Raw genomic sequence first — 10,000 nt, forward strand, 5'->3', positions numbered from 1 at the left:
ATTGTACTGTTATAAAGCTTTTTTACTGTTTCACTACATTTATGTTCTTTTTTATACTGTTTTAACTGTATTTTTATTGCTAGATATTGTTTCATTACTCTAATTGCAATTTTACTGAATTACTTAACTGTAAACTGCTTTTTCATACTTAGAGTTGTACTTTCTGTTTGTGAGTGCTCTATCCATGCTTTTCTGTGCATTTTTGATTTTTTTGAGGTTTCTGTGTTCTAGTCTAGTCTGTTTGCTGTTGCAAGAATTTTCTAGAGTCCCATTGCTCCTTGATCTGTTTAAAACTTTCATTTAGTGGCTACCGCTAGTAGCTGTAACAGTTTCCCACCCACCTCCCTATTGTTGCGGTATACTTATACTTGTTGGCTTTGCAGTTGCCCACCCATACTGTATATTTGATCTGTGACACTCCTCCCAGTCTAGTGTTATTAATTCATTCAATCCAATAGAGAAGATTTGTGAAGGCGAACCCACTCAGATTCTTAACCTTGAATTAACTTCTGTTACAGCTTTCTCCATTTCCACTTTACTGAAAAAAAAATTAAACTAGTTTCCCACCTTTCCTGTAACAAGTCTAGTCCAGCTACAGATATGCTGTATCCAGGACTGTTTGTAAGCTCCTGAGCCCCCCCCCCCCCACTTAACTAGGGTTAAAATATTCCTGGCGCCATAAAGCCTGCGCTTCAAATTTTCCCTTGCAACTAGCCAGCTTTTTAGTTTTCGCACTCAGATCTGTTTCTTTGAGCTCAGCACTTGTTCAGAACTCATTGTAAGCACTAAATAAGCTACAAATTACTACAGCACTCAACTTTCGTCACTTGTCTAGAGGAAAACAGTTTTTAGTACTTAATAAATAAGCACCTATCCAGGCATGTCTAATGGTCAACTCCCGATGTTTTCTCTTGTCTACCTGATGAATTTGGGCATCTTGGGGCAATGCAGCAATTGCCTCATGCACACAGGCAACCCTCTCCTCCTACCACCCAACACTACAACCTGTGAGAGATGCACTTATATAGCCAAACTGGAAGCAAAGCTCTCTTCATCAAAGACTGGACTAGACAGTCAAGAGGAGAAGATAAACACTTGCACCACACTCATCACATAGTCCCTCACAATCTACACCACCAAAACACACACATAGAAGCACAAAACACACGCCTACATTTGTGTAGGCTCTCAATAAAAATCTGTCCAAACAATCGAGACCACCAAAGCAGAAATGCAAGCAACCACCCCCGAACACAACCCAAATGACACATAGCCCACAAACTCAGTGTGCCACTCAACTACAGCCCATAAGGCATAACATACCCAGCAGTCTAGTCATAGGTAACTCTATAGTCAGGCACAATGATGTTCCACTGACCAGGCTAAACAAGGAGAAAGTTACTGTCAGCTGCCAGGATCTGCCACATAACGCACGCACTCAGGTCACGCCACAATAAGTACAAATATGACTCTGTCATTGTCCATGTTGGTCTGAATGACCTGAGACGTACCTCACTGGACTACATGAAAAAGAAACATGGAGGATCTCTCCGATCCTGTAGCCCAGGCAAGTATGACCCTAGCCCTGAGTAGCATCCTGCCATCACCCAGAATGATACCACAGTACAAGGACAAAATGACTACTTCAACAATTGTCTAAGCTTCTGGTGTCATTCTAAGGGAATCCAGTATCTGTCTCCCTGGGATGACATGACTGATAGACCACAACGCTTTGCCAGAGATGGCCGGCACCTGTCGCCCTTGGGATTCCGGATACTGGCAAAGGCTGTTGCCACCCCTATAGTGCCTTTTTTAGGCAAGGTTCAAAAGACAAATTCACCACCGTAATAAGCAAGCAAAATCTGAGGGTAATGCCACTCAATGCTAGAAGTCTAAACCTCAAAATACACTCACTTGAGGCACTCCTTAAAATGGAGGACATCAACATCTGTGCAGTGACATAGACTTGGTTCAAGGCTCCAGAAAGCAGCCTTGCATTACCAGGCTATAATTCATACCACACCTTCCAGCCATCTAACCTGGACCAAAACACTAAAGGTGGAGGCTTGTTCATATTCATTAAGGATATCCACACATCCAGGCTAGTTGTTCAGCATAATGCATCTGAAATTATCCAAGTGCAACTAACTCTGGGCAAGACCAGAATCCAAACTGTAGCTTGCTACAGATTCCCCCACCATGCCCCAGGTTCCTACTCCTCATTTCTTGATACAGTGGAAAATATTAGGGTACAAACCAACTCCCTAATAATGGGCAATTTCAACTACCCCACTATTAACTGGGAAAACTACTCGCGTACCAACTCTTTTGCTCAACGTTTTCTGGAATTCATAAATTCCAATGCCTTGGATCAACTTATCCACATCCCCACCAGAGGCAGCAATATCCTAGACCTGGTCATTACCATCATGGGTGACCGGTGTTCCACACCAGACCTCAATTCCTCAATGGTCAGATCTGACCACAGGCTAATAACCCTAGACATCCACATCCCGCCCCCACCCCCCATTAGGGAAACTACCGTAATAAAGTTCTCCAAAGCCAGCTTCACGCTTCTCAAGACAAAAGTGGCTAACTTCATGACACCCATGCAGATGGACAGAGGAACAACTGTTGAATCCTACACAAATGCACTTCATAAGCGCTTACACAAGTGCATGGATCGTGCTATCCCTAACAGAAAAAAGATGCTATCCATCAAAAAAAGGAAGCCAATCTGGTGGTCCCCTGCCATAAACAAACTCTACAACAGAAGAAAGAAACTGTTGCAGAAAAAGAATAAAATCCCATAATTGGAGGAATTCCCTGGTCAGACTCAGTAAGAAGCTGAGATCCCTCATAAAATTGTCCAAAGCTAGTTACGAAAACAAAATTGCCACTGATTCTAAAGACAACCACAAAGCATTCTATAGCTATGTCAAGAATATCAATGGCAACACTCAGCTCTGAGTTACAGCACAATGGCACTAAATATACAGAACCAACTGATAGTGCCAACACCCTGGCAGATAGGTTCAGTGATAACTTTACCCCCCTCTCACCCCCTAAAGGGCCCATCTCTATACCGGAAGAATGCAAAGTTCCTGTAATCACGGCTGCACAGGTAAAAACCACACTCTCCAAAGCCAAGAACACAGCATCCATGGGACCTGACAACATCCCAGGCTGCGTTCTACACGAACTACAGAATGAACTGGCACCCCACCTAAGTACCGTGTTCAATCATAGCCTCACCTCAGGCTTTGTGCCCACTGAATGGCACACAGCAACAGTTATCCCACTCCATAAAGGGGGAGCCACCAAAGACCCTAGGAACTACCACCCCATTAGCCTGATGAGACTGGTCTGCAAGGCGATGAAAAGTATCATCATGGAACTTATAAACAAAGACATTGGTAATCTCCAAACTCTGGACCCCACCCAGTTTGGGTTTTTAAAAGGCAGATCATGTCTCCTAAACCTGATAGACTTCTTTGAAGCAGTCACCAAAGCTGAAAATGAGGGTAAGGTGGTTCACACAGCCTATCTAGCTCTCGCCAAGGCTTTCAACACCATCCCCCACTCTGGAATTATAGATAAACTCACTAAACTAGGTATAAATCCCTATGTCACAGTGTCTCCCTATATATGAAGCTGTGTACTTGTCTGTATGCCTATATATGAGGTTGTGTACTTGTGTGCCTTTATTAATTTATGCTTAAAGATATACATATGTATGTGTGGACATATGTCTGTTCTGTGTGTACAGATGTATGTATATATACATCTGTTTATATGTGTGTATGTATATCTGTGTGTGTGTGTGTATATATATATATATATATATATATGGATGTATGAGTATATAAATATATATGTATGCCTATATATAGATATCTGTGTCTATATATACTTATGTGTGTGTGTATGTGTGTATATGTATATATATATATATATATATTTACTGTATATATGTGTGCGTGTATGTGTATATATATATATATATATATATATATATATATATATACACACAGTATATGTGTGTGTATAGTTACCTCTCATAACATCGATTGCCCATAACGTAGTCTCCCTTAACATCGAGGCAACAATGTCAAAAATTCATAACAGCGAAATCCCGGAACAGTGAATTTCTCCTCCGGGAAAGTAACTACTTTGCCATCACTGCCGACCATTGCCCTTTTCTCCACTGTAGTGTGATCTTGGAGTTGGAATATTTAAGTAGGGGGGTTGGGGCGGTGAAGTCCCCCACTTCAGGTGTGATGTGTTTAAGTTGTTTTTGTCAATGGTGGCCGAGTGGTTACTTTCTGAGGTGAAATTTGCTGTTGCTGGGATTTTGCTCTTATGAAGTTTTGATGTTGTCGTCTCAATGTTAAGGGGCAATCAGTATTATAAAGTGTTCATAGGTGCATAGGTAGGTACTAGGCTACTGGCCCTAGGGCCTATATAAGGCTAATCAAAAAGGTACCCTGTTTTTCGCCACCCAAGAAAATTATTTTCTGGTGCCCCTGTCAAGCAGAGCCACAGAAGTGATCCCCAGAGTGAATTTCCTATTTCCCATCCAATCATCAAGATTTTTCTTGAAGAGTGCCAATGAAGAGCATTGTTTGATATAGGTAGTTTGTTTCAGAGTATATGTCTCTGGGACAGGAATCTATCCCTCCAGCATGCTCTGTTTATTGTGGTGACAAGGTTTAGGTCCCTAGAGCGTGTAGCTCGGAGGGATTGGGATTATTTTAAAGTGGAGCATGTCCAAAAGTTCTGGGTTTGACATAGCTTTGTATGTTATGCAGAGATCACCTCTGAGTAAGCGATATGCCACAGAGTAAAGCTAGAGTCATTTGAGATGGTCTATGTAGGGCACCTGTTTGAGGCCGGTAATCCTCTGTGAGGTATTTCTGCGGCCTTTCCAGTTGTTGTAGATGTCTTGTGAGGTACTTACCAAAAGGGGCGTTGTACTCTATAATGGGTCTAATGAGTGACGAGTAGTGGGGAACAATGACCTCTTTTTTTCCTGGATGAGAAACCTTTTGTGATGAGGTGTGCCACGTAGAAGGATTTCCTGACTATTGTGGCGATGTGATTATCAAAGGAGAGACTACTGCCCACCTGTGTCCCAAGGTATCGTATCATACTTTCGGTGTTAAGTAGACTACCGCCTATGTGGTAGTTCATGGGTACAGAGTTTTTACCAAAGGTGATGACAATGCACTTTTTGGCATTGAGCTTGAGGCCATGGCTTTGACACCAGGCATCTGTCTCTGTGAGGCCCTTTTGTAGGATGTCCACATCATTAGGAGTTTCGATTATGGCTCCTAGTTCGCAGTCATCTGCGAACTTCATTAGCCAAAGTCCTTCTGTGTTAGCCTGTACTTCAGAGAAGTAGATACCAAACAGGAGAAGATCCAGGACTGAACCCTGCGGTACTCCACTTATCACTGGTCTGAAGTCAGACTTGGAGTCTGCTACTTTCACAGTGTGGGTTCTGTCAGTGAGCCAGTTGGCAACCCATCGCAGACACACTGACATTTGCATATACAGTCAAACACCCTCATGTGTACACATACAGATACACAGACTCACTTGCAGTCTTACAGGTACACACACATTCATATGTATAGATACAGGTACTCCCACACACATTATTCATTCTCTCTCACTATATATATATATATATATATATATATATATATATATATATATATATATATATATATATATGTGTGTGTGTGTGTGTGTGTGTGTGTGTGTACAAACTTGTAAGTACACATAAAAGTATACACTCAGAGATGTGCACATACAGACGTGTCCACATATACGCAGACACACTAATATGGATGTGCCCATATCTATCTATCTATATTTATACACAGAGACTGAGAGATCATACATGTACCGAGAGAAAGAGATTTGCATGTGTATATACAGATGAGAGAGAGACAGAGACAAGGAAAAGAGGTGCTGTCTTTGCGGGAACATGGATAAAATTCTTGGCTAGGGCTTCCGGGCCAATAGCCTAGTATTGGCCTATAAACGAAAGAGAGAGAGATATGTGCGCACGAAAGTGCACACAGATTGTCACATATATATAATACTGGTTATGACGGTATTTCTAACCTTGTACCGAAGAAATGGAATATACTACCAATAATACCACTCACAAGACTGCTGAAAATATTCCAGAAATCGTAAAGAGCACTAACAACACCCGCTCCCCATCCGGGCTCATGGTCTGTGCTGTGAACATCTTTTTTTTTTCTCCTTTACTTTCCCAAACTTTTGAGCTCAGTACTTCCTCGTGCTAAATTAACCGCCAACAACGTTTTGTAAAAGCTCTTCGTCAAGTAAAGCGCCTACAAATGCGACTCCCCAGAAGACTCGCCATTTAGAGTGACAGCTGTACATGCCTGTCGTGGGATTTTGCAAAACAAACCACTTATTTTTAGTTGCTGTCCGTTTCTATTGTTACACCGTAATACGATCATTTTCTGCAACATGTCGGACAAAGTTAAAAAAGTACGCTTCTCCTAACTAGTAAGACGTTAGACATGTTTTTCCAGTACAGAAAATAAGATATTCTGACAGGTGTCAAAACATACACTGTAAAGATACATCGTGCCAGGTCGTAGCACACATAACAAAGGACGCCTTTAAAACTCTTTCACTTTAATCTTTGTTAAATTGATTTCTGAAAAGACCACTGGGGTGTTTGATTCCAGCCCATTACAGTAAGTCAAAACTCACCTTACACAAAATCAAGTAACAACGCAGTTACCTACCACTCATGGGTAAGCCCTTTAAATTCCCCCACCAAGACGAACTTTACACAAAACTTACGGCTTGTCAAACTATTTTTTTTCCTGACTCGCTCTACTATATGTAAGATTTTTAAGAGTAGACAATATGAACAGTTGCAAGTCACTTCAACATGTAGTACATTTAGATCGTCAACCCCACGTTTAAAGATTTGTTTAATTACGATGTCTCATTCAAACCAAAGCTCTCCAAGGTATAAGCCCTCTTTACTGTCCCCTGAACTCCATTCCGACTCCTTACTCCCTTCCTTCAATGCATTATTTTTTAATTGTTGTTCCCCACGCTGGCCCCGCCCATTTCCGTGCGTATGTCACGCCGGTGACCGCCTACTTTGCATCTCATTAGCTTCTCGCTGGTGTGTTCCTTCTCCCTGTCAATAATCCCGAATCCAGACTCAGTCGCTTTCTCTGTACTTCCATCCCCTTTCGCGATCTGTCAATCAGCGCCGCCTTTGAACTGAAAAGCACTCAGACCAACTTCAACTCCCTCAATCCAAGCGGCACAAGCTCCGTCCACGGCTTCTCGATTTGTGGGGACTAGTCGATTTTTTTCCCACCCCCCAACTTCCCCACCCCCTCGATTATTGGCGATTGATCGGAGGAGCTTGGGACTACGCAAAACTGAGAGGTACCCCCGCCCCAAAAGAAAAAAAAAATAAAATAAAATAAAAGAAATAAACAAAAACTTCACCTTGGACTCCTTTCTTTCTCCTCCCCCCAGAACCGGCAGGAGGGAGCAGCCTCCGGGAAAAAACAAAACAAACAAAAAAAAAAAACAAAAAAAAAAACAGACAACCATCAAAACTTTTTCTTTGCTTCCAAAATTGCTCAGGAAAAATGCCGCAGCTGAACGGCGGCGGAGGGGACGATCTAGGGGCGAACGATGAGCTGATCTCTTTCAAAGACGAAGGGGAGCAAGAGGAGAAAAACTCGGACAACTCTTCGGCCGAAAGGGATTTAGCTGATGTCAAGTCTTCTTTAGTCAACGAGTCCGAAATTAATCAAAATAGCTCGTCCGATTCCGAGGTAGGAGACCTCTGTCCCCTCCCCCATCTGTATATATTTTTGTAGAGATTTATACATTTTTGTAATTATCTTCTGCTTGCAACTGTTGCAACTTCTTGCATACAAACTTACCCAAGTGTTAATGTTTCTTTTCTTTTGCATTGCTATCCATGCTGTGTGTCCTCCTCTTTGCATCTGAAAGGCGGAAAGGCGGCCTCCGCCTAGAACAGAAACTTTCCGAGACAAATCCCGAGAAAGTTTGGAAGAAGGTGAGTAAAAGCAGCGCACAGAAAACCTCCGTAGTTTCGCTAGTTAGCAGGGACTGGTTTTGCAGGGTTGTTGCATGCTCTGGCAGTATGCACAGGGTGCGTTTGCAGTGGCTAGCCGTGCAGCTTTTGCAGTTTTGTGTATTTTATAGCAAGATTAAGATAAATGCTGCTAAACTTTGAGCTCACTTAACAAAAGTTTTGTTTTTCTCTCCATTCCCTCCCCGCCATGTTAGCTGCGAAACGGCAAGATGGAGGTCTGTTCAAGGGCCCACCGTACCCTGGCTATCCGTTTATCATGATCCCGGACCTGAGTAGCCCCTACCTGCCCAACGGCTCACTGTCCCCCACCGCCCGCACGGTGAGTACAGATTTATTGTGGTTCTCTCTTACTGTGTGTCAAACCAGCAGTCAGCCACTGTGCTCTTACTTGCCCCCTGCCTCCAGTCACTAGCCACACATTTCTTGCAAGCACTGGACTCTCATTATGCATGCAACACTGGGGCTTCCCACCCCCAGATTAATGGCACAACCCCCCCAACACACACACTCTCGCACAAACTAACCCAAGAAGTTTTAGCCTTTACTGCCATACACACGTCTCTTTTCTTTTGTAATATTTGTTTTTCGTTGGTTTTGTATTTTTACTCTACAGCTAATGTAATGGTACTGTGTTACAGGTGTTGTATGTTGTTCTTGCTAACTGCTGTACTATATCTGGATTTTTGCGCATTGTTTTATTATAACTACGGATTTAAATTTTAGTTTATCCTTTTCTTGACGTATGCTGCTTTTTGAACTTCAGCTCGATCACATTTCCCGAGGGGTCCACTTATTTTCATTCTGTGCCCGCACGCCCTTGCTGTGCCTTGGGGTTAGTTTATGCCAGTGTTGTGGCGTTTCACAGTACCTTTATTGTTAATTTTGAAACGGGATCCTTTGTTGGTTATGTTGCATATTTACAGATAAAACTAAACATTTAGTGCTGTGAGAAACAAAATATACCCTCACTGTTTAAGACCTAATTAGCTAAATTGTTTTATATTGCACTCGATTTGTTAGCACTGTGTGTAATTTAAGTGCTGAACAAATGTTTCACTTTGTGCCTTATACATTTATCTGTGGGTTTTTCTATTTGATCATTCTAATGTTAATTTAGAGCTGGTAATGTGAAGTACCTGTGTTTTGAGTATATTCAGGTAGTGGATTTTCTGTAAGCAGATATTCCACATATTGTAAAAATTCACATAGTTGTGAAACAAGAGATGAGGGTGCACAGTTACATATCTGCATTTTTGTATGTGGCAGTTTTAAATATAATTTTTGCAATATGACATCACCACCTAATGTGTACTGCAGACAAGGTTTTCTTTTTTTTTAGTTGAATTTGGTTGATTTTCATTGCCATCATTTGAATGTGTTGCTGTGAAATGAAGACCTTGTAAATTGATTTCCTTTATTTTTTTATGTAATTCATAGTTGTACATTACATTTTACGTGTTTGCTGTTATTCAGTGCATTCTTTTATTTTTTGATTCTCATGTTGGTCTTTGCACACAATCTGATTTATAAAAAGATACTTTTAAGTCATCTGCTGTTTACTACTGGCAAAAAATAAAGAATGGTGCATTATATCCAGTTAAGTCAACATTTCTCAGCTAGTTATAATCCTGTACCCCATACCATTAAACATTTTCTGTAAGTTTGTTGCACATTTAGAATACAAGCAGCTAGTGATGTACATTCTTAAACACCGACCCTTGTAGTCTTTGAAACATATGTGCTGTTCATATATTCCTTAGCTTTGTTCTCTTTCTTGCCATATATATATATATATATATATATATATAGATACAGTGTTTCATTTGATTTCTGCCCAATTATTTATTGCTTAAG

The 10,000-nt window shown here is 41.4% G+C and overlaps 1 protein-coding gene across 38 annotated transcripts in view; it reads left to right on the top strand.

The window, feature by feature from the left end:
- The first annotated feature begins 7,185 nt into the window (after positions 1 to 7,185).
- Positions 7,186 to 10,000, top strand: part of TCF7L2 (transcription factor 7 like 2) — a 677,777-nt gene continuing 674,962 nt past the window's right edge. For 35 of the 38 annotated variants that reach the window (XM_044055854.1, XM_044055855.1, XM_044055861.1 and 32 more), the window contains exons 1-3: positions 7,187 to 7,859; positions 8,041 to 8,107; positions 8,341 to 8,465. In XM_044055854.1, coding sequence (XP_043911789.1) covers positions 7,671 to 7,859; positions 8,041 to 8,107; positions 8,341 to 8,465 — 381 coding nt within the window. In that variant the 5' untranslated portion in view covers positions 7,187 to 7,670. Of the gene's footprint in view, positions 7,860 to 8,040; positions 8,108 to 8,340; positions 8,466 to 10,000 lie in introns of all 38 variants that reach the window. The other 3 variants (XM_044055884.1, XM_044055893.1, XM_044055882.1) reach the window with 2 other exon arrangements.

Source organism: Protopterus annectens, chromosome 14.part0 (genome assembly GCF_019279795.1).
Source record: "Protopterus annectens isolate FY-2018-M chromosome 14.part0, PAN1.0, whole genome shotgun sequence".
In the NCBI taxonomy this organism is placed as follows: domain Eukaryota; kingdom Metazoa; phylum Chordata; order Ceratodontiformes; family Protopteridae; genus Protopterus; species Protopterus annectens.